The following is a 26290-nucleotide window of genomic DNA, read 5'->3' on the forward strand; positions in this document are numbered from 1 at the left end:
ATTATGACATCATGAATAAGACATTTCCCGCCTTTTTCTCAAAATAAGCCTGAAAACTGTCAAATGTCATACAAATTATTGCTCAGGAAAAGATGTGCGCATTTGTCGAGCAAAATGAAAATGATATATATTGTGTATTATTTTGAGATGAAAAACATGCTTCAATATGAATTTGCTCGACGCATGCGCTGTATGTTTTCTAAAAGGAAAACCACCTGAATTTGTGGATATTTTCATTGAAAATGGCATTTTTGCAATTTTATGCCAACTTCAAGCTCTCGTCATATCACACAAATCATTTTGCTGATCAAACTGAGTAAATTTTGGGTTTGCTAAACTATTCCTTAATTGAATGCCAGGATTTGAGCTCCAAGTGAAATCATCAATATTTTGGGCCAGATGACTGTAGAAATTGTACCTACTTCTTTGCTTCGTTAGTGTGCAGACAATTTACCACTGACCAAACTGTCATGATTCATTTACCAATATCCACCAATGTTTCTCAAAATGACCTTCATATAGGTATTCATTTCATGTCTTTTCTTATTTTCTTATTGTTGACTGTTCCAGTTATTTTGAAGGATTGAAAGTAAATGACAAATGAACTATATATATATATTAACCTCGTTATCTCGGAACTCTTCGACATATCCATGATATTCGAGATATCGGTGTTCGAGATAACAAAGTTCAATTGTATATGTGGAGAAGTGTTGCTCTAATACTTACTTGTTTTATTTCTTTCAGTGTCGAATGGGAGTGGATAGAATCAACAAGAACCATATTGTTAACAATTTGATTGAGGCGTATTTAAAAGAACATCCAGGTGACAAAAAGACAGCATTAACTAATGCATTATATGACAATGATTTTAATGGTTAGATTTTGTGTACTTTTGTCATACCCAGTGTCCTGATTAAAGTATACTGGGGATCAATTTCGTTAGCCATGATATGCTTTTCAATGGTTATACTAGGGATTTCATTAGCTATACTTGGGATTTCACTTGCTCTACTAGGGATTTTATTGGATGTACTAGAGATTTCACTAGCTATAATAGTTATTTGATTAGCTATACTAGAGATTTCAGATTTCACTAGTTATTCAATGGATTTCATTGGCTATACTAGAGATTTCACCTGCTTTAACAAGGGGTTTCACGGGCTATACAAGGGTTTCACAGACTATACAAGGGGTTTCAAGGGCTATACAAGGGGTTTCACGGGCTATACAAGGGGTTCATGGGCTATACAAGAGATTTCATGGGCTATACAAGGGGTTTCACGGGCTATACAAGGGTTTCACAGACTATACAAGGGGTTTCATGGGCTATACAAGGGGTTTCACGGGCTATACAAGGATTTCATGGGCTATACAAGGGGTTTCACGGGCTATACAAGGGGTTTAACGGGCTATACAAGGATTTTACGGGCTATACAAGGATTTTACAGGCTATACAAGGGGTTTTATGGGCTATACAAGGGGTTTCATGGGCTATACAAGAGGTTTCACGGGCTATACAAGAGGTTTCACAGGCTATATAAGGGGTTTCACGGGCTATACAAGGGATTTCATGGGCTATACAAGGGATTTCACGGGCTTTACAAGGGATTTTACGGGCTATACAAGGGGTTTCACGGGCTATGCAAGAATTTTACGGGCTATTCAAGGGGTTTTACGGGCTATACAAGGAGTTTTACGGGCTATACAAGGGATTTCACGGGCTATACAAGGGGTTTCACGGGCTATATAAGGGGTTTCACGGGCTATACAAGGGATTTCATGGGCTATACAAGGGGTTTTACGGGCTATACAAGGGGTTTCACGGGCTATACAAGAGATTTCAGTGGTTAAACTAAGGATTTCACTAGTTATTCAAGGGATTTCATTGGCTATACTAGAGATTTCACTTGCTATAAGTAGGGATTTCACGGGCTATACAAGGGGTTTTACGGGCTATACAAGGATTTCACGGGCTATACAAGGGGTTTCACAGGCTACACAAGGGGTTTTATGGGCTATACAAGAGGTGTCACGGGCTATACAAGGGGTTTTATGGGTTATACAAGGGATTTCACTTGCTATACAATGAATTTATGGGCTAGACAAGGGGTTTCACAGGCTATACAAGGTGTTTCACAGGCTATACAAGGGGTTTCACGGGCTATACAAGGGATTTCACTTGCTATACAAGGATTTTACGAGCTATACAAGGGGTTTCACAGGCTATACAAGGGGTTTCACGGGCTATACAAGGGGTTTTACGGGCTAAATAAGGGGTTTCACGGGCTATACAAGGGGTGTCATGGGCTATACAAGGGGTTTTACGGGCTATGCAAGGGATTTCACGGGCTGTACAAGGTTGGTTGTACAAAAATCCCTCGGTATATTGCCGTCTTTTGTTCAAGACCAATTTTGGCAATAAAGCAGGGGTGGCAATACAATGAATTCAGCATTACTGACTTTTCTTTGAGCACAGTCAAAAGAAATTCAATTCCATCAATTTATTTGGACTCCATTCTGTATAAATAATTAGATAGTTTTTGATCAACCTGACTACCTGAATACCTTGTCCAGCCTGTCACTTCACAACACTCAAACTACAGGTGTGATTACAGATAAGTTTTGGGTAACTTGCATTATTATCAAGAGTAAACGCAATAAAATTTGACTATGTACTTGTGAAAATCAGTGGCATATGGCGTTATGTGGGATTGGCATTATAACAGGGGTGTTAATGTGGGGAGAAATCTGTTTTTAGAATTTTCAAGCATGAAGTGGGGGTGGCAAAATATCGAGGGAGCACTGTACATTGTTTTAACATCCCACTTGAGAATTTTTCACTCATATAGAGACGTCACAATTGCTGGTGCAGAGCTGTAAAATTTAGGCCTATGCTCGGCGCTTACGGCCTTTAAACAGGGAGGGATCTTTATTGTGCCACACCTACTGTGATACGGGTCTCGTTTTTTTGCGGTATCATCCGAAGGACTGCTCCATTTAGTTGCCCCTTATGACAAGCAAAGGGCACTGAGGATCTATTCTAACCCGGGTCCCCATGGGATGGCTATACAAGGGATTTCATTGGGATTTCCCTGGCTATACTAGGGATTTCCCTGGCTATACTAGGGATTTCCCTGGCTATACTAGGGGTTTACTGGCTATACTAGGGGTTTCACTTAAGTTTACTAAGGATTCACTAGCTATAATGGGTTTTTTACTAGCTATAAATAGGGATTTCAATAGCTATAAATAGGGATTTTTCTGGCTATACTTGGGATTTTCTGGCTATGAATAGGGATTTTCTGGCTGTAAATACGAATTTACTGGCTATGAATATTGATTTCGCTGGTTAGGATAAGGATTTCACTGGCTATGATAGTGATTTCGCTGACTAGGATAAGGATTTCACTTACAGCACTAAGGATTATGGTGACTGTACTAAGGATTTCACTAGTGTATTAAGGATTCACTGGCTATTATGGGGTTCTTACTAGCTATAGATAGGGATTTCACCTGCTATAAATAGGGATTTACTGGCTATTATGGGGTTCTTACTAGCTATAGATAGGGATTTCACCTGCTCTCATTCTGTTCATTTTAGGTAAGAAGAGACCAGAAGAAGAAATTAAAGAACTTGATGCCAAGAACAAAATAAGTAGAGATATGGTGTGTGACTAGTTATCATGGTATTCAGTGTGTATCAAATTGTAGAATAGAAGGAGGAAATCTTTGGCTGGACAGAGAATCGAACCCGGAACCCCTGCATTACTAATCAGGTGCTCTAACCACTGAGCTACCCAGGCCAATATCCATGGTCCGTTTAGTCCTAATTACTACATTCCTCCCTCCTTAATTTGTCTTTGCTCTCAAAGACACACATAACCCAGATTTTATTTGCCCCTAGCAGGAGTTTCACCTGAAAATCCAGGGATGGTCAATGGCACCAAATGTAGTATAGGTGGAGAAAATCTTTGGCTGGACTGGGAATAGAACCCGGGACCCCTGCATTACTAGTCAAGTGCTCTAACCACTGAGCTACCCAGGCTGATATCCACGGTCCATATAGTCCTAATTACTACAAAATAATACAAGAACAAAATAAGCAGAGATATGGTGCATGACTAGTTACCATGGTATTCAATGTGTATCAAATAATACAAAAACAAACTTCATTCAAAGTACATGATGGTAAACAGAAACATGTAGTCGTCAATTCTTCACATACTTTGTTAATGATGATGTACCATAAGACTGGAATTTATTATTCATTAACTCTAGTGCTCATTTTCATTTAATCCGAATTTTATATTACAGCTGTACCCAGCAGACCTGAAAGACAGGGAATATGATCCTGATGAAAGTGTAAATGATTCCGATGATTATGAGGAGGATGAAGATGAGGCTGATAATTCGTAAGTGTACATGTTTAGTGTTTTCTCATTGGAGGAAGGTGTGATTGCGTGTAGTGTCAGGGATCAATATGACAATAGTGTCTGAGTTGTCCACCAGGGAAAATGAACCTTGTCAGAGGTTGTGGAATAAATCAATGTATAAAATGAACCCTGTCGGAGGGAATAAATCAATGTATAAAATGAACCCTGTCGGAGGGAATGAATCAATGTATAAAATGAACCCTGTCGAAGGGAATAAATCAATGTATAAAATGAACCCTGTCGGAGGGAATAAATCAATGTATAAAATGAACCCTGTTGGAGGGAATGAATCAATGTATAAAATGAACCCTGTCGGAGGTTGTGGAATGAATTAATACATGTTGTAGTATTTATTTTGAAGAATTTTGAGTTTCTTTTATGATTGCTATGAAATACCTGTATATAAGAACTGTGCCTGCTGTTTAATTCTTATCAATCACATTACTTAATATAATGAATGAAACATTTCTCAGATGTATAGATAATGTATATTTTGTTGGTTGTAGATCCTCTAATCCTGTAGTATTCACTCCACTCAACACAGTCGTTCCAACCTATGGGGGCGGTTTGTTCGGAAATTGGTATGGTTCTCATTTTATCAATAGCATATCTAGAGTAAAGAAAAAGATATATAGATATTCATTTTCTGTATATAATCTGATTGTTAAATATTTGCTCTCTTTTGTTTTGGCTGGGTAGGAACCAGTTTGTGTGTCGGCAGTGCCCAAATTATCGTGATCCTAATGCAGCTAATGCAGGTGTGATTGGGACAGGTAAATATAGAAGTTACAGGTGCTATAGGTGTTTATACTGTTAAATCATGAAATTAAATGTATGTATGTGAATTGAATGACATATATTTGATAACAATTTACACACTTGATAACAATTCACATATATAATAACAATTCACATATATGATAAACAATTCACATTTTGAATTTTATTTATTTTACAACAATTAACAAACCAAGTTCTACAACTTTAAAAAGGGTAATTGATGTGGGAGTGCAATTGCGAATATTTGTCAGTTGTTTCCCCTATTTCAAACATAGGTGGCGCAAGACTTGTTTACGTCCTTGTTGACTTCCGGTGTACATAAGATTTATAAGAGAGTGTAAGGTTTTTGTTGTGCAAATAGGGAGCGGGGGTAGAATTCCCAAAATATGAAGCTTTTAAAAAATTCACTTGGTTCATTGTCATCAAATGTGACAGTGACAACGATCATTTTAAGTTCCACTCAGTGTCGTGCGCTATAAACTTCAGTCTTCAGTTCAGTCTGACTTCACAGATATCAGATGACGACTTTGTTGCAGAAAGTATTTATGGGGGATTAAACATTTGCTCTGTAGATCGTAATATTCTGCATGAATGTTTTATGCTGAAATTTTGTCTATCCTTAGTGATACAGTCATCAATGATCTTATATTTCTGAATTTTTTAGAAATAAAATTTGAATCATATCTACTTTTATCAAAATTAAATGCAAATTCATAAAGCTATAAATTTATCCAAGTGAAGTAAATTACAAATTTCACTATCATATATACAATGTTGTGTTTATAATAAAAGCCACACATAGGCCTATTGTTCATTGTGATTTTTATTTTAAAAAATCATTGCATTACGTTTTTCAATATTCACCTGTAACTTCGATTTCAATCCGAAGTATGAACATTCAAATTGACCTTCAAATTGAAAAGTGTACTACATTTGTTAAGTGATGTATTTTAGTATTAAATCATTCATATCATGAACTGTCATGGTACATATAAACATGATAAATCCTTATACATGAAAGTAAACACGGGTCAAATTATGTAGGCCTACATCAGTTTCCTGCAACACCATGGACAAACGTCATTTGGATACAACCATTCCTATACGCAGGATACAGTCGTGCTTTTCACGCAGAGTACAACCAACTCATAGTATATCAATCATAGTATATGGATGGAGACGTGAATTTAGAAGTTGAAAGAAAGCTTGAATTTCCGTCTTAAACTTGCAATCCAAATTGTAATATTCAATTAAAATGTAGAAACTCGAAATTTTGAATCATTATTGTACAGCTACATTGTAGCATATGGGGTAGTAAAATTTATTTGACCTGCCAATTATTATGCTCTCGCTTGCCCTATGGACTAATAAAAAAGTTAATCGCAAACTGTTTACCTATCTTGACGTCATCACGTAAGTGATATAAGTTAAAACACGCAAATAAACTGTTTAATGTGGTATGATATATCATGTACTCTATATACATGTGCCTTCTCTATCGTGAATTTTATTTCATAAAGAGAAGTTATACATATACATTCACTATTACTACACATTTTAACAGCTTAATAATAGAATTTCAGATATATATGGATATATTTAATAATTGATATTCTTAATCCTCGATCGAGAGAGAGAGAGAGAGAGAGAGAGAGGGGTGGGGGGGGGGGGGCGCATCTTATTGTTTTAAACATATGCAATTCAACAACTTATAAAGAATTATGGTGTATTGTATATTATATATTCAACCTAAACTACTGTTTAAGTATGTAAACTTCACCACGAAGTAGTTTATAATGAAAAACGTTCGATGTGTATTGAATGTCTTTATTTAATCGATGTGACAGAGAAAATTCGGTTACAGCTGAAACTCTCAACGTGCTTTCCTTTCCGCCCAGAGAGTCTTGCAATGCGTTTTCTAAGTTCGTCTCTAAGTGCAGTGAGGTCCTACGAACCGTAATCCGCCATCGTTACTAAATATTCAACAACTTTCTAAATCTAAACATGTCCTTCCGACGCTCTCTTAAACTTGAGGTTAGAAATGCCTTGGACGTTAACGGATCGTGCGCCACCTGTAATCAAGGGCGAGTAATTTGAAGTTTTATTTTCCATTGTGCATTCTTGTACATGTATTTAAATTCTATGAAATTTTTGATAAAAACATACTTTTTACTTGAGTCTTTGAACTTCTTTTGCAATGGGCAGAGTTGTCTCTGAAGTAAGAAAGTCCTACTTTTAAAAATATTATTTTTTGTTTTTGACTGGGAGCAGAAGAACCTTTTATCATGTGAAAAACAACTTGACAAATTTTCATCCTTTACCTCTTTCCTTCTCTAGTGGTGAACACTGTGAGGACTGCCCTGGGTCTTGGTCAGAACAATCCAACTGTGCCCACTACAGACAGCAACCAAGCAGGCCCATCAGGTGCCCAATCAACAACCAATCAAACAGAAGTAACATCAGATGACAGCCAATCCACACTTCCTACAATGTCAACAGCTGATGTAACTGATGGTATCTAATATTGCAATTTGATTGGCTGAGCAACATGCTCATGTTTCCAAACAATAAGGAATGAATTAATACCAAATCATGTTATTTGGATTATAAAGTAACATTGCAGATTATGCTTTTTTTTAAAAAAAAGACTCTGTAGCATAATCTGCACCAAGTTGATGTTATATCCAAATAACATAATATCCACATAGCATAATATCCAAAAAACATAATAACCAAATTACATACATGTACTTTATATCATGCTATATCAAAAATAGCATAGTTTATCATATACAAAATAAATGTTTTTATGCTGTAAAATTCAAAACATTTTTCAATAATGAAATACATTGTTTGTAATTTTAATAGATTTTGAAGAGAGAAAGAAGAAGGATGACATAAAACCCGATATCGCCCCTTTTCAATATGTGTGTATCATTAACCAGAATCACATACTGTGTCAGTGCTGTCTGTTACCGATGCCGGACCGACGGGCAGCCACAGGGCTACTACAACAGTGTATGTACAGAATACCAATCTCTGACCTCAGTGAAGTCACTAAACAACTATATTTTTATTTTCCATTCTGTTTATGCAATAGGATAAAGCCTGTTCTAGACATAGTATTTTGTACATTTTAGGTTCTCTATGTTTAAGAGCATATTGTCATGCATACTGGGGTTGTAGGAAAGCAGAATGTTTGGGATGTATTGGGAAATTTAAAGGTAAAGATTTATGTATATTCTTAACTCGTAAAAGTCTTACATGAAATTTGAAACATGGAAAAGAAAAAAAATGGCATTATTAAATCTGATTTCTGTTCATAGATTTAGTTTTTGGAAGAAAGTGTCTTCTAAACCTAATTCTGGACAACACCTATGAATCTGAGATTTTAAAGGTAACCAGATACATTTTTAAAAGAGAGAGCTTAATTTTTTGGTTAAAACTTTGAGAAAGTATTATTTTGATATACACTGTATAGTGAATCTCTTACTTGATAATATAGTCAAATCTCATTATCTCAAACTGGATAGGGCCGAGAAATTTTTTCCGAGATTTGCGAGATACTGAGGGTGAAATACATGAAGAAAATGTTGTTGGGACTTCCAACTCACTTTGACATATCCATGATATTCGAGATATCAATGATCAAGATACCAAAGTTCAACTGTATATATTCCAGAATTACCTTGAGGAGAAGAAAATGACTTTAAATGAAATGAGAGATGTGTGCATGCAGAAGTTAGATGCTGGAACATACAGATGTACTGGTAGGTTAGAGACACTGATGATATTATGTCAAGTGCCTCCCATATGCCAGTGATAACTGCATAGTTTCTTAAGTTACAAAATCCTGATTTACAGATCAGATCCGACTGCAGGTCACATCCGATTCCACAGTTTGTTATCCGTGTGCGCTGAGGAATTTTAAAGATTTAGCTTATGCCTTCAGAGCTGATATAAAGAAAGAGGACCTACCAGGTTTGTTGATACCAAAAAGAAAGAAAATAAAGTACTTTAAAACACAGTTATTTGGAATTTCGGGTGCCAGCGATAAACAGTTTTTATAACCAATCTTCGTTATATTCAATAAAATGTTCGTTATTTTCCTCACATTGGGAAATAAATATCACTTTGCAATAAATGTAAATTCCTTATAAGTGTGTTCGTTGTAAGTGTGTTTTACTGTACATATATTAATTATCATGTTTGGTATCAGCTTTGTTTGAAATTATTTCAATTGCAATAAGATGACAAAATTTTCCTCAACAAAGTGGCCACAACATACAATATTGTACATGGTTTATTGTACGATGTAAATTTATGTTTTCATGAAAGTTTAAGTGTGAATTTTCTTTTTGGGACACATGGTGTATATTTTTAATTTTTGTTTTGACTTAATTTTGTAGAAGCTGTGAGGAGAAGAGCTGACTGCTACTGGGGTAAAAATTGCAGAACACAGAGAAACAAACCTCACCATGCTCAGTAAGCTATGATAACGCTAATCACTAATTGTAAATATGCATTATTAGTTATCCAGCTCCAATCAAGGGTGTACGGGGATTTACTCCAGATTGTGTTCCATACACCATGAGACTGCAGGTTGAAACCTAAGGCGTAAATATCTGAGGCTGCAGGCCGAAAACTAAGACATAAATATCTGAAGCTGCAGGCTGAAACATCTGAAGCTGCAGGCTGAAACCTAAGACGTAAATATCTGAGACTGCAGGCTGAAAACTAAGATGTAAATATCTGAGGCTGCAGGCCGAAACCTAAGACGTAAATATCTGAAGCTGCAGGCTGAAACCTAAGACGTAAATATCTGAGCAGCCGAAAACTAAGACGTAAATATCTGAAGCTGCAGGCTGAAACCTAAGGCGTAAATATCTGAAGCTGCAGGCTGAAACCTAAGACATAAATATCTGAAGGTGCTGGCTGAAGGTTGTATGGAATAAAACCTGAGATAAATCTCCACACAGCCTTGATTGGACTGGGATAACAAATTTATTTTCTGTGTAGCTAATTGATATTACATGTAATGATTTAATGCTTATTCTTTTCGGATATTTTGCCCGGTTTACAAGCCAGAGTAAATAACATGACATCACAATACATTTTCTAAGGAATGTTTTCTTAGCATGCAAAGAGGAGACAATGCTTTGTTACATCATATTATTTACCTCCAGCTTCAGCATGGTATACAGAAAGATGTAGGTACAGTTTCTAAAGTCATTTGGCCCCAAAATATCGATGATTTCACTTGGAGCTCAAACCCTGGCATTCAAATAAGGAATAGTTTAGCAAACCCAAAATCCGCTCAGTTTGATCAGCAAAATGATTTGTGTCATATGACGAGAGCTAGAAGTTGGCATAAAATTGCAAAAATGCCATTTTCAATGAAAATTTCCACAAAATTCAGGTGGTTTTCCTTTCAGAAAACATACAGCGCATGTGTCGAGCAAATTCATATTCAAGTATGTTTTTCATCTTGAAATAATACACAATATATATCATTTTCATTTTGCTCGACGAATGCGCACATCTTTTCCTGTATGACATTTGAGAGTTTTCAGGCTTATTTTGAAAAAAAAAAAGACGGGAAATGTCTTATTCATGATATCATAATGCTATCCAATTTAATAGGAATATCATTCTGATTTTGTTGACATAGTATACCTAGCATATATTTTATGAATAAGGTTAATTCCAGACACATTTTATAGAGAAAAATTTTTTGGGCCTTTTTATGTATACAATCGTACCTTGTTCTTTACACTTGGCTTGTTAACCAATCAAAACTATAAAAAAGTTACATAGAAAATAGTGAAAATTATTAAAGTTGTGAGACATTTAAATGCAGGTAATGTTCCTGACCTCCGTATAGGCTGTGTAATTAACAGTAATAAATATTACTGTAACTCAAGTCCTATCTCTTTAGAAATTTTAGCCACATTTGTGAACAGACGAGGACCATGTAGAGACACGGTGTGCATAACATTCCTTCCTAGAGTTGGAGATTAATTTCTGCGGCTGATGAACGTGACGCATGCCTTGTGTTAAGCTGTGTGGGTGATTATCATGTCGAACGGTTCAATGTGAAACAGATGCCTATGATTCACAGGGACAATATGTAACAAGCATCATGACTCAGTTGCTATAACTTTATGTACGCCACAAAGAACACAAATATGAAGTAGCATTTGTTGGCTTCTTATTATGACTTTTATTTGCTGATTTTTTGGCAAATAATAGTCCACAATTTACAGAGAAATTGAGAAACATTAAATTTTTGAATGTGTGATTTCAGGTGTTGAGGTTACTGTGTTATCGGGGTAATATAGATAATGGAGGCAGAGGGTAATTTCTGTAATCAGCTTTCCCCCATGCCTTCATTGTTTTACATCCCTAGTGATAGATATATTTGTATTTTGTGATGACAAAAACTTTTTTCCTATGCAAAATCAACATCTTTGTGTTTTAGAACATTTAAAGTATTATAGTAGCAATGGTAACGATAAAAAAAGTGAAGATTTATTACAGACAAAACACATTGGAGATTGTAATAATATACATGCATTTTAAGAATTTTTGGCAAGTTAAGTAATGAAATATTACTGACAATTACATATTTGTGATGCAAATTTTCTTGTAACAACCATTGATTTTGAAATGTCACCAATATTTATGCATCTTAAATGGAAAATGTCATATAACTACCGTTGATATCAGCTATCAAGCTTTTGAGATTAAAGGTTAAGGGACATTCCCATCCTCACAACACCAAGGGTCCTGAGTTCCCTTGTGACCATCAGACCTGAGTTGTGAGGATGGGAGATACCTTGTGTAATCCGTTTTCTACTTTTGTCTATGTGTTTCCTTTTTGTTTTCTCCGTCCACAACTTTAACCTAAATCTTGAATTATGCAAGATTCTTCATACTTTGTGACCTGAAAGGTCAAGGTTAAAGCTTTATGACTGGTAAAAGTCAAGGTCATTATGATTGATTGTATATTGTTTAACGTCCCTCGAGAGAATCTTTCACTCATATGGAGACGTCGCAATTGCCGGTGAAGGGCTGCAAATTTAGGCCTATGCTCAGCGCTTATGGCCATTGAGCAGGGAGGGATCTTTATCGTGCCATACCTGCTGTGACACGGTACCTCGGTTTTTGCGGTCTCATCCGAAGGACCGCCGCATTTAGTTGCCTCTAACGACAAGCAAGGGGGTACTGAGGACCTATTCTAATCCGGATCCCCACGGGATTAGGTCATTATGAAGGTGAAGGTAAAATTTGCCACATTTAAACCCAATACTGTAGCTCAGTGTTTGATATACTCATTTTGTTTTGTTTTTTTGTAGATTTTGCATTGTTAGAACAATTTATTGGTTATTTATAGAAATAAATACAATTTCAAAATCTGTTAGCATATAATTGAAGAGGAACTGAATGTGATAACTCATTGTTTATTGATGTACATACATAGATACCAGAAAAATGAAAGAGGGCCCCAAGGAAATGTAGTATATATTATGACCCTCTGACTTTATTGAGAGTGATTTTAGAAATGCATATACTAAAATCATTCCATTCATATATGATAGAAAATCTTTTATGGATGTTAGTTTCCTACTGGCAGAGCCGAGGGGGACTACTGATTAACACTGTCCATCTGTCACAACTTAGTTTTCTGGACTTTTTTCATCATGCTTTGATTAAGGAAACAGAAATTGCGATTTACTAATTTATATTTACCAATATCAAGTTTTGTCACAGTTGACTTATTTTAAAGTGATTTTTACGTACTTTTCTCCAGTATGTTTTAACTTGGGAATCTGAAATTATCTAATGAGTGGATACAGATTAGTTTTACTGTCAACACAGCTGATATTCTCCAAAAAAAAAAAAATTAGGATATATTTTTGTGGTTGACTGAACTTCTTTAATTTTTGGTTTCTGGACTTTTTTCACCATGCTTTGATTTAGGAAGCTGAAAATTGGCACGTGATTTTAATACTAATGTATATCAAAAGTTGACCATCGTCGGAAACCCACGGTTGATTACGCTTCGTTCCTCTCTCCATCACCCGTGGGTCCATTCATTCCTACTCACTCGTTCTCATGAATAAATATTTAGAAATATCGTAATAGTAACGGAACTCTTCTGTTTTTAAAGGTAGCGTTGCTAGCACAACAATTGTATACCGAAATTGGGCTGAAAGCATCTTGTTAATTGGACAAATTCGCATAGGCTGTACTATGAGCGCCCAATCAAATTGTCTCATTAATTCATTAATTAATCACGAGAACGAGCGAGTAGGAATGAATGGACCCACGGGTGATGGAGAGAGGAACGAAGCGTATTCAGTCGTGGGTTTCCGACGATGAAAGTTGACTGATTTTCATAAAATCATGGGACTTTGTGCTGAATGTAATTTTCCAGATTATGATGACTTAGGAAACTGAAATTTAATACGTAGTTACATGTATATAATGAATGGATACAGATTAAGTTTCACTAACAGAATTGTAAGATTGAGTTTCATGGTTGACTGAATTATAATTATTGTAGTCTGTCTAATTCTTTATATTTTTTTTTGTGTGTGAAATCCATATACATGTAACTTGCTACAAAAAATTATGCAATAAATTTTATTTTCCTATTCTTTATTTTATGATGGTGCACAACCTGTTAAGATTATTCATACAAATTATCCATTCAGAATATTGAGCAAACAACTAGACTTTTGGCCAGTAGGGACTTGACTTAGGGTCAGTAGGGACTTGACTTGGGGCCGGTAGGGGACCTGTATTGCTATGTATTACTTGCAGAATGTTTGTATTTTAACAAGGTTTTAAAGAAATTAAAGTATCATCGAGTTGACTTTATGGTTGATTGACATCATTAGTAAAAACAAATTGTAAAAAGGTTTATTTCAGTAGCTGGCAGCTGATTATTTTGACACGAATGGGAAGGTTTAAATGAGAGGAATAATAGTTTCTCAGGATGTGATTTGCATTCTGTCTGAAACACTCGCTTCATGTATGTATATATCCAACAGATTTCTTTTCTTGAAGTAGAATGCATTTATCTCAAAATACTGAAAGTGTTGTTTTAGTCAGCTTGTTTTAGCTTGCTGGGACGATTTTCCCTGAAGAGCTTTCGCATGAGATACCCTAGCCAGGAAAATATCAGATATTTGGGACTAGAGATACCCATGTCGTTGATGGATATATAACAGGTTCAAGTGTTTTACAGTACTTTCCCCCCAAAATTGTTGACCCTACATGATTCAAACTTGTTAAATGATTATCTAAGGCTGCACACATTCATTCATGATTCAGATGCTGCACATTACTCATATTTTCTGATCGAAGGTCAGTTTATGGGCAGCGGAAAGGGCAAAAAATACCATGTGAGAGAAAATAAACACTTAATATAATTAAAATTTTTCATAAAAACTTATTAAATGGTATTAAGTGGTTAATCAACGGACCTTTTTGATATATATATATCACGGAAATAGCAATGAACTCTTAAATGAACATAACTGCCCTAAGTGAAGAAATATTTAATATAAAGCACAGAAATTTTCACTCTATTTGAATACCCACTTCCTCCCCTACCCGGGGTTGAACTCACGACCTGCGGAACCAAATCTCCTATTTGCAAAACAAACAATACATGAAAAACAATAGAAACCACTTTTCAGCAAATGATTTTATATGTACAACATTGTTATTTTGCAAATAAATAGCAATAAAATCAAGATAAACGGTTTCACACCATACATGTGTATACATATATTGAAATCAAGATACATAAACGCGTGATGAACACACAGAAAAACCTAACGAACTGACGCGTAAACAGTCGTTGGGTGGCGCGAGCGTGAATCCTGTAGGTGAGCTCTGTTTCCTCGGGACACCTCTTGTATTTGCATTGACAAATGTGATAAAACATTCATGACTAAGAAATCATTTGAAAATATAAATGATGTGGCAATCATCTGAACTGTTAGTAAAAGCGTTTCGTTTCAAAATTCTTCTCAGTGCATTGTCCTCCCAAACAGATGTTTTAGGGGGCTTCCAGATCTTGCACAATCGTTGACGTCATCTGTTAACAGGGACTTCCTAACACTTCTATAGATGGTCGAGTGGTGATGGTCCACTTGATGACCAATTTGCCACAATGACATACCTGCTTCCCTCATTCCAATGATCTGTCACCGGATTGCATTTGAGAATTGTGGAGGACCCATGATTTTGATGTGCAAGAAAAATAAACCTTTGTCAAACTGTACAGGTTAAATAAAGAGCTAGTTAACGCACTGTGTACAAAATTCGCTATTCTTCTGGGAGTGAGTACAGTAGTCACACGGGCGATTCTCGGCCAACAGAGTAGACAATAGACAATTGATTATAAGTATATTGTAAACAAAAGTTCATACTGAATTCAAAATAATTATGATAGCTCTGTTTTTAAAGAAATAAAGGAGTAACTGTTGTTGCAACGCATTTTTCCAGGTGCATATTTACCTCGTTGTTTAGATAAATTTACGTCATCTGAATGTACTGCTATTGAAAATATCTGCTATTGAAGTATAAAATAGTGATAACTGATATTTACTAAAGTTCAATAAAAAAGATTGTAAAACCATCCAGTTGATGGAGAATTAAAACTAACTAACAGCCCCTCTCTCTTGAAAAGGGCGGTTTAGAAGTTACAACGACGGCATGTACTTGGAGAAATGATTGGAATAAATATCTTGATCAATGAATTTTGTATAGGTTAGAAAAACTGTATTGTTTTTAGGAGTTACTCAGTCATTGTTGATGGTGTGGCAATATAATACTGTGGCTATTACGGGCTCATTATTTCAGATTGTTACATTTGGTACGAAGTGTCCTTTGATAGCGTTTAACTGAAATGTCAGATGATGTCATTGCAATCCAAAGAAGACGTCCATGAGTACATGACTGGATAATTGCAATAGGTTTAGAGCGTGTTTACTGTATAATTGCAATACTTTCGAGAGTATTTCTGTTCTGCCCTTTCGTCATTCATATCGAACTGCTGCGGAAGTATCACTTGTTAGTTTAAGACTTTGCAAATCAATCCGTTCCCAGACTAAACTGTCTGGATGTCAATAAAGCCCTAACGAGAACTCGGTGTTAGAACATTTGTCTGGATGACCCCGGGCTGGGGCGAAAATTTTCAGTACCTAGTTGTGATTATATATATATATATAAATATATATAAGCACTGAAAAGGCCACGACACTGTTGGTTATTTGAAACTCGAATTTTCGACGCAACCCGCGTCTTTATCAAGAGACATATATTACATAAACAAATAACACGCAAAAACGACAAGTATCGATAAACTACATTGATGACAAGAGTGATACACTGTTGTACTGTGTATACATGTATATATATATATATATATATTACAAGATTTGAAACATTTGTGTACCATGATATTTTGTGCGTGTGTGCTGGGCAGAAAAATGTGGTGGCTGATTTGTGCCATTTTACAATTTGTCGTCTTTTCGTTATTTCGAAGAGAAAAGACGACCAAACGATAAATAGCGACTTTTCGCCCCGAAATAACGAAACGACAAAATAAGGTGAATAGACGACAAAGAAAACTCGCAAATTAACGACCTATTTTTGTGTGTGTGTTTTTGCTTGGTATCATGTCGTCTTTTTAAAGATTTTCCCGTTATTTTTACATTCTGATTTTGTAGGAATTCTATATGAAATTTCCTGTCTATTATGGATAATTATTATAATTACATTTACAAAGAAGGACTAAACAAACTATGTAGCTGATAAAAAAGAAAACCAAGATGGCTGCGCGATGTACAAGTGTGAATAGTTTGTTTATAGGACAATTATTGTTCTCTTCAATTGAATTGTAGTGCGCATCAAATAAAATTGATGATATCTTCAAATAATTTAAAAATATAAATTCAATTATTTGACTTTATGTAAGTTTGACTAAATCCCCTAACCACTAGTAGTGAAACTTCCCCTACAATGCACACACGTTGTTGGTTGCAATTTTATAAATAACGTTGATATATTAATTGAACTGGTAACTTCCTTTATCAGTCGTTCAACTACTAAATTGAATGAGCTTATCAAGGATCATTTTTTGAATAAGATTGTATCTTCAAAGGAATTTAAACAGAAGGGAATTAAATATATCATCTATTATTCAAAATAAAGATTCTTCCTTTCCATTAATGAAATAATTATACCATACACTGAATTGAATATACCCTTAACGTAGTTCCACACTCCTGTGACGTCATAGGATTTTGCAAAGTCAATGATTCAATGATAGGAACATAAATTTTGTTGGAATCTTTTTCAATGGTTATTGTAAAAAATCTTGTTAGCCATAAAATATTTCAAAAATCTTAGTTATATTTGAATAGTCAATAATATGTTTCAAAATATTGAATACAAGGACAATAACTCTGTTCTCATTAAATTATTTATCAAGTCCATAATGCGATAGATTTCCTTTATTTTTGACAAATATTTTACCAAGGTGATAAGGAATCATTATCTGTGTCTTTTCATGAAATTACATATAATTTTAATCCCGAGTGATTTTAAATAGCTCAGCTGTATGGTGCCATACTTCAGTTTTTGATGGGGGTATACATAATCTGGAAGCTATAGATTTGAAATTATTAAGGAAAGGTATGGATTTTTTCCCATGAATAACTATAACAGATGTAACTCTACTAATATAAACAGAAAAAATGATATGTAAACCATGCTATAGGGAAAGTGCGTCCACATTTGTTTGTTTTTTAACATTTTGGAGAATAACGCTAATTCAATAATTTTGCACATATTATTCTAAAACTTGATGAACATATTGAAAATGACATGTGTTTTAGTTATTGACATGTTTCCCGATAAATAAATGCAATTCAAAAAACATTTTGTTGTTTTTATATTAAAATAAAAACAAATAACTGTTTCCAATGAATTTCATAAAAATCTACATCGGAGTACATGACTTTAGTGGTGTATGTAATGAAAATTAATATGGAAATCCTTAACTGTTTTGCCTTTTTTAATTACTCTGAATGTTAGTTTATTGATTCCAAACAAAAAAATGCTACCTAAACCCCAAAAATCCAGGACTAAATAATTCAAATACTAGTATTGCGTGCCATATTTTAGCCGATGTCATCATTAATTCATTTATTGCATACTATACATAGAATTGAATGTATGATGTCTTTAAATCAATTACTGATATCCCATTAAATGTATCATATCAATTAAAACAAATGATAGTTTTATTCCAAGTTTTGTTTCTGCCTTCTCAAGTAATCATATCTTCAATATCTATTACATTTGGCTAAATTTCTTTAGACAGCAGTCACATGACCCGTTTTATCCAATGACAGAGTGTTATTTTAGATCGGAATAAAACAAAAAGTGTTCGTTACCAAAAGAATTACTTACAATAAAGGAAACAATACGGAGTCAGTCTTGGCATCATTGTAAAGCAATGTTTTTATTTATCATATGGTTGAATAATTCACAGCTTTCTGAATGGCTGAGATTCAACAAACTAGAAAAAATAAAATGTTATATTAGCTTCCACGTGCCTTCGGGGTGAATATGACAATTGATTTTTCCGATATTGGAGTACATTAAATTGGGAGTTCCAAAGTCGAAACGATTAGTTAAAAGTTTTCAGTCGTCCAATGAACACTCGCATCTCTTAATCACTCTCGATTAAGTTCTCCACTCTAGCTTTAAACATGGTCGATGAGATATTGTTTCGTAAACTCCAGTAGCCGGTTTCGGTATTTTAAGATTATTCAATCATATGATAAAGCAATTACTGTCAACTTTAGGGTCGGTACGATGCTTTACCTACCCGAGAAATACAATTTATTCACCGAGCTTCAATAAATGTATGCATTTATTGCTATTCATACAATGATTATAATTCTTATTTCTCAAACATACGCAATTCAAAATTAACGAAAAAGAACACAGATACCAAGTATCCATGTTAGATATATATGTAGAGTTCAATTGCCACGTAGGATCTAGGTTAGAATAGGTCCTCAGTACCCCCTTGCTTGTCGTTAGAGGCAAATAAATGGGGCGGTCCTTCGGATAAGACCACAAAAACCGAGGTCCCGTGTCATAGCAGATGTGGCACGATAAAGATCCTTTCCTACTCAAAGGCCGTAAGCGCCGAGCATAGGCCTAAATATTTCAGCCCTTCACTGGCACTGGTGACGTCTCCATATGAGTGAAAGATTCTCGAGAGGGACATTAAACAATATTCAATCAACCATCAATTGCTTTGAACATATAAGTCATTGAGACTAATGGTTGATAGATGTACATTATGTAGTCGATACTCATTCAAACGAGTTCACCGCTAGAGTCAGAGTGTGGGTATGTACTGGTCCCCTGCACCTGTTGTCAGAGTGTGGGTACGTACTGGTCCCCTGCACCTGTTGTCAGAGTGTGGGTATGTACTGGTCCCCTGAACCTGTTGTCAGAGTGTGGGTATGTACTGGTCCCCTGCACCTGTTGTCAGAGTGTGGGTATGTACTGGCCCCCTGCACTTGTTGTCAGAGTGTGGGTATGTACTGGTCCCCTGCACCTGTTGTCAGAGTGTGGGTATGTACTGGCCCCCTGCACCTGTTGTCAGAGTGTGGGTATGTACTGGTCCCATGCGCCTATTGCCAGAGAGACATGCAGGTTAGAAGTTAAATGACGTGTTAACCACTGTGACGTGGTTTTCCAGTATTCAATTATAGCGAATCACTGGCTCGGGGTGCTCACGGTCATATTGAACTGGTTCTAATATTGGAAAGAAAAACTTAAAATATCGTTGAGTTCATTCAAATTTTCCATTTACATGTACAAAGTACTTGATTGACGTCAAGATAAGAAAATGAATAATTCTGTAAAAACAAAAAATAGTCATTACTAAACTGTATAAGTTTATCTTCACAGAGAATCAGACCAGATGCTGCGGATTATTGTGATCTGAATCAGGCTTGCTTTTACTCCATGGCATTAATTCGTTCCACAAGAATTGATATGTATAATGAGCTATGATCATTTGCATGTTTAAAAACTCTAATATTCCTCTGTTATGTGGAGACCAAAGAACATGTCCTTTTTCATTCTTCTGCTGAGTGTAAGTTACAAATTCTTCTTTGTTAAATGTTACAAATTTCTTATTGGTTAAATGTTACAAATTTCTATTGGTTAAATGTTACAAATTTCTTATTGGTTAAATGTTACAAATACCTATTGATTAAATGTTACATATTTCTTGTTAGTTAAATGCTACACATTCTTACTGGTCAGATGATATATATTCTAACTGGTTTGATGTTATAGAGTTTTATTGATTAAATATTATGATTTTCCGTTGGTTAGATGTTTTAGATTCCAATACGTTAGATATAAAGTAAAGATAACGAACAGTGATCAATCTCATAAATCCGATATAGAATACAAAATTAAGGGTGGGACAAACATGGATCCCTGGACACACTAGAGACCAGGTGCCTAGGAGGAGTAAGCATCCCCTGTTGATCAGTCACACACGCCTGATCTAGTAAACAATGTAGTTCTTCATAAAAATCAGTATACAAAGAACGACATATAACAGCATTGGACTTAATGACAAGTTATATTTGTAAATTACATCGAAAATAACTCAACCGGTGTTTTATATATATATATATATATATATATATATGTAAAACTTATACGGTACCAATTTTGATGCACCAGATGCGCATTTCGACAAATAATGTCTCTTCAGTGATGCTCAACCGAAATGTTTGAAATCCGAAATAACTATGAAGTTTTAGAGCTAAATATAGCCAAAACCAGCGTGCCAAAAAAGTGGAGCCAAATTCGTCCAAGGATAAGAGCTATGCATGAGGGAGATAATCCTTAATTTTGAAATGAATTTCTAAATTTTATAACAGCAATTAAATATACATCCGTAGATATCAAAAAAATTACGTGTAGTGGAATTTTGTCATTTTTTAAACATGCCTTGAATAGACGGTACCTATTTTTGTAATCAACTCCTCTTATAGCATTTATTTGACATCCTTCAGACCTTGTACAGCTGTTAAGGAATCATTGAAGATGCGCTTTTCGGAAGTGATCGGACATTCTTTGAAAAATTAACATTTACATGATGTAGTTGAACTTTGTTATTTTTAAGCATGGTACCTACTTTGTGTAACCAACTCCTCTCACAGCTTTTACGTAACATTTTTCAGACGTTGTACATTATATACATATATGTTATAAAACATTGAAGATATACAGGTGACATTTTAAAGGTGCTTCTGGTTTTTTTGTTTGTTTTTTTGTTTTTTTTTTAAAATTCTACATTTAATGCCATTTTCCCCAGTATGTTTTATACTGCTGTCTTTATGATAGATAACATATTTTAAAGCAACCCGGCCATTTCTGTTCTTGAATCGATTTTAATATAAATAATTTAGGTGACCAAAAACATGAAGTAGATTTGTGCTTTTGTTTTGTAGATTTTGCCATTATCACAAGCACAAGGTAAGATATTATATCATTAGCAAACAGATGAATTTCTTCTTTTATATTACCAATCAGTTCAATATGTGGAAGTCTTGAATACATTGTATATACGGAATTGTATCAAGGGTACTTTTTCTTCACAGAATTCTTTTCATTGTACCCCTAGAATAAGAATAAATACCTGCTTTGGTTTTCAATTTCATTTTAATCAGCAATACACGAGTTCTTTTATGTGGATGTGTATATTTTCATGCATGTGCATTATATATAGTCCAATAAATGTTTATTATTTTCATGCATGTTTTATATATATATATATATATATATATATATATATATATATACATGTAGTCTAATTGATGTATATTATTTTCATGCACGTGCATTGTATGCTATTGAAAGACCCTTGAATCTATAGCGATGGATATCTAGCCAACTTGGCGTAATAGAGGTTAATTAGAACAACTGTTGGCGGTATGTCGTAATAGAGGTTAATTAGCACAACTGTTGGCGGTATGTCGAAAGAATATCTTCTTAAAATTAAATCTGCAATATGAAAAGGTAAAATAACAAACAGTGATCAATCTCATAACCCCTAAAAGAATACAAAATTAAGAGTATCTCAAACATGGACCCCTGGATATACCAGAAGTGGGACCAGGTGACTAGGAGTAGTAAGCGTTCCTTGTCGACCGGTCACACCCACCGTGAGCCCTATATCTTGATAAAGTAAACGGATTTATCCATAGTCCAAATTAATGTGTAAAGAACGGCCTGACTATTGGTATGAAACAAGTCAGACAGCATTTGACCCAATGACAGGTTGTATTAGTAAATTATATCGTGATTATAATTTGCGAAATTCTGACTTTAAAAGAGATATAGCCTGTCTCGATGTAAAAACTGATCATACGCAGAACAGGCGCTTACGTATCGAATCAGTTGAGAGACGTAAACACCATATATAGGTGATAATGGAATATTGCTACATAGATATGGGAAGTTGACGATGGAGAAATTGAAATCATCCCGTTTGTCATAAAGTTAAGTTGTTAGTTTGCCCTTAACATCTACGTTCAATAAAATATCGAAGTAGAATGCAGATGTGGAAGATTCTGTAGTGTCTTTTATTTCGAGTTCAATGGGACATATCAACACATGAATGAAAGTGATTATTGTTTTAGATAAAATGTCGTCGATATGCCTAAAGTCAAGTTATATGAATTAGTATAAATTTGCTTTCAAGAGAAGCAAGCAAGAAAGACGGGTCTATATGAAATCATACAGACTGTGTTGAATTGAAATATAATTTGTCATTGAGTTCTACATTGTCCACGTGACCGATATTGTACGTCATTCTCTACCCAGAGTTCTGTGCGCTACGGGCACTACAACTCTGTCAACGGCTTTTTCCAGAAATATTGTACAAGTTTCTAACATGCATAATTTTTGCTTTCGACTTAACATTTAGTTATATTATGAAATGGTTTTGGTGCAACTAAATTGATGTGCACTGCAAATGTTTTAAAATCGCTGTTTTCTGATCCTGAATTTGGAACTATTTCGTAATACGTGTACGAATGAAGGACATTCACGTGGTGGGAAAACATGGAATTGAAAGTGAGGGACTGTAAAAATACGATAAAACTTGGAAAATAAGAGACATAGGTGAAAATGTACATGTACTTATGAATGTGCCAGTGGGCCATTAAAAGAGTCTGATTTATCACCTGTTGTCAGAACATTTACAGGGAAAGAAAAAGAGAATGATTGTTTATATCGTGTGATATAAAATGTCACGTGATTCCAAAGAAAACGAGAATGATTGCTTATATCGGTGGAGTTCGATTGCAAACTATAGTCACAAAAGTAAAACTATAATTCACCCAAACGTGCTTTAGTTTGCCGGAAGTGAACGAATCTAGTCGAAAATTACTAACTATTCTATCACGTACTAGTTCAAAGATGGCGGACAAAGTCTGAAAAGTAGATTGAGCACGTTAGCAGATTAAATTTTGAGGAATTTTATATATGACAGAAATCACAAAGAGGTGCATGTTTTCAGTTATTTTAGTAGATTTTACTCATTTAGGCCCATGCTTTATATTTTACTTTTCCCCAAGTCAGTCGTTCTCCACTTGGAAAGCGAGCTTAATAAATGCAATTAAAAAACTATTCTAAATTAAATGATTCATAATTTTGGGAAAATTTTCGATCCCGAAAAACATGGTTATCAAGAAGCAAGCTGTAGCTAGTAGATTTATGCTGGTACATCTGTAGTTCTTCAACGCCATTATCGAAAACTACATTGCAAAATTTACAATTCCACAACTGATTTGTTGCAGACAGCCATATTTTCATTTCTGAATTAAACTAAACTTCGTTCACGTGCACTAGTTGACTAGACATGCGTAAACTAAACTTCCGCACTAGACTATAGTTAACACGCGAACTCCACCATCGTGTGATATAAAATGTCACGTGATTCCAAACGCTGATGAAGGTGAAAGTGACTTTTGCATAATGCGCCACCTGGTGAATGAATGATTGTACGCGTCAAGTTTCCATCTTTATCGTTATTATGTTTTACGATGTGACCGTTTAGACGAACAAAGACTCTTACCATCTTGCAGCACGACTTCATCCTCCTATTCATTTAACACGGGGAATATACCGCAGTTGATGTAAACAGTGTATTGTGACGCCATATTTGCTGCACTGTTTAGGTTTTTTTTCAACGTAATTATCAACAAAACATAACATTGTTTGTAGGGGGTTCGTCATACAACGATATTGGACAAATCCTTTCTCATTTTTGAGATTTTACAAGTGTTTGTCCGCATTTCGTACATAAACAGAACAGACCTCGAATATGGCTGCGTAACAAATTTTATAAAGTGTACGAAAAATGCGTTCAGGAGGGTCGAATGTACACATCGAAATCGTCTAAAATTTACCAGCTTCCGGGGGCCCCAACCAGGGATTTGCCCTGGACCCATTAGGGGCCTTAAGGCGGCCCCAACCCCCTGCCTACTCGGGTGTCCAGTATCCTGGCTACGCCCCTGAGATCAAAATCGACGGACGATAGGTTGTTTGAATACACACACACAATTAGAACGCCATAACAATTTATTTCTAATTGAATTCATTTTCATGATGTTTCCGGAAAGTTTGTATGTATAGATTCTATTCACGCGTCCACCATCAATATGTACATGTACGAAAACGAGACTGACCTGACTACGGCGTGACTGGAGACCAAGTATGATGGCGCGGCCATACAAAAGTCAGTTAGCGTGGGTGCGTTCTCAGGTATCTGTGCCAGAGGTGAACGATGTCATCACTACTACATGGGCCAGTATATCCCAGGACTCCAAAAAAGAAAGGAAAAATAAAAACTTTAAAATGGATATAGCAACTTAGCGGAACGTTATGTGCATGATATCGAAGGTATATGTTTTCTGACGGCCTCGCAGACGGCATAAATGAAACTGTTTACTTTGAGTCCGTTACAGCTATTGCGATTTCCTTGTTGTTTTTATTTATATTCGATAATCTTTTTATTTATATTCGATAATTTTCGAGACTATCGAATATAAATCAAGATTTACGGATATAAACATCAAGATTATTGAATATAAATCAAGATTTTCGCATTTAAACATCAATATTATCGAATATAAATCAAGATTTACGCATATCTATTGATTGATTGATATTATTTTTTTTTACGTCCCGTCGAGAATTTTGCACTCGTATTGAGACGTCACCAGCTATAGGTGAAGAACCATAAATTTAGACCTACATGTGTGCTTAGCGCTCAGGGCCGTAGCAGTGAGGGTTCTTTATCATGCCAACGTCTGCCGCGACACGGGACCTCCGTTTTCAAGGTCATATCCGAAAGACCCGTGATTCTCACTTCAAAATGATGAGCGTTTGGCGAAGGAACAATCACTACCTATTTTAACGTCTTAGGTCTGACGAGCGGGGCTCGAACTCACGACCTCCCGGTTACGAAGGCAGCGAACGCGATTTACGCATATTTACATCAAGGTTATCGAATATTTAAGATTTGTATAATAGGCAACGTTTTAGGCTACATGCCATAAATACAGCAAAGTCACATGTAGTGTGGTAATTTGAATGTCCTTTGAAGCGGTTGAAGTGTTTACCGTGGTATATGAGCGTACCTGGACGTTTATAGTAAGTTTTTCCTCCTCTGAGACAGCGGCCATCATGCGGCATTAAATAGATTCACATTTACATTTAAGCCAAATATTAGATCTGGGTAAGGCGATTCTAATGTAAGGAATACATATTGTTGACATATAAAATATCACACTCTAATGTTGATCTCGGACCTGGGATTGGCAACGAGAGTTGATCTCGGCCGAGATCAACATTAGAGTGTGATATTGTTTATATCATATACCAAAAACACAAGTTGATAAACATTTAAATAGGTAGTGGCGTAGCTTCCATTG

At 35.3% G+C, this 26290-nt stretch overlaps 2 protein-coding genes and 1 long non-coding RNA gene across 5 annotated transcripts in view; 2 read left to right on the top strand and 1 right to left on the bottom strand.

The window, feature by feature from the left end:
- Window positions 1–14098, top strand: part of LOC125656230 (E3 ubiquitin-protein ligase CHFR-like) — a 29498-nt gene extending 15400 nt beyond the window's left edge. For all 3 annotated transcript variants that reach the window (XM_048886851.2, XM_056148887.1, XM_056148892.1), the window contains 13 exons: window positions 748–826; window positions 3605–3669; window positions 4318–4415; window positions 4943–5017; window positions 5136–5209; window positions 7554–7730; window positions 8085–8234; window positions 8357–8440; window positions 8543–8613; window positions 8899–8986; window positions 9081–9197; window positions 9626–9701; window positions 11155–14098. In XM_048886851.2, coding sequence (XP_048742808.2) covers window positions 748–826; window positions 3605–3669; window positions 4318–4415; window positions 4943–5017; window positions 5136–5209; window positions 7554–7730; window positions 8085–8234; window positions 8357–8440; window positions 8543–8613; window positions 8899–8986; window positions 9081–9197; window positions 9626–9701; window positions 11155–11194 — 1194 coding nt within the window. In that variant the 3' untranslated portion in view covers window positions 11195–14098. The remainder of the gene's footprint in view (window positions 1–747; window positions 827–3604; window positions 3670–4317; window positions 4416–4942; window positions 5018–5135; window positions 5210–7553; window positions 7731–8084; window positions 8235–8356; window positions 8441–8542; window positions 8614–8898; window positions 8987–9080; window positions 9198–9625; window positions 9702–11154) is intronic.
- Window positions 4938–7696, bottom strand: LOC125656274 (uncharacterized). Its single transcript, XR_007363082.2, has 3 exons — window positions 7538–7696; window positions 7383–7429; window positions 4938–5046 (listed from the first exon to the last, which is right to left on the bottom strand). It is a non-coding gene; the product is annotated as an uncharacterized LOC125656274 (long non-coding RNA).
- Window positions 14099–20239: 6141 nt separating the features above from the next.
- The window catches only part of LOC125657007 (collagen alpha-6(VI) chain-like), a 30222-nt gene continuing 24171 nt past the window's right edge, over window positions 20240–26290 (top strand). The window contains exons 1-2 of the mRNA XM_056148903.1: window positions 20240–20421; window positions 21800–21824. Of these exons, the coding sequence (XP_056004878.1) occupies window positions 20377–20421; window positions 21800–21824 (70 nt within the window). The 5' untranslated portion in view covers window positions 20240–20376. The remainder of the gene's footprint in view (window positions 20422–21799; window positions 21825–26290) is intronic.

This window comes from Ostrea edulis, chromosome 1 (assembly GCF_947568905.1).
Source record: "Ostrea edulis chromosome 1, xbOstEdul1.1, whole genome shotgun sequence".
Taxonomy (NCBI): Eukaryota; Metazoa; Mollusca; class Bivalvia; order Ostreida; family Ostreidae; genus Ostrea; species Ostrea edulis.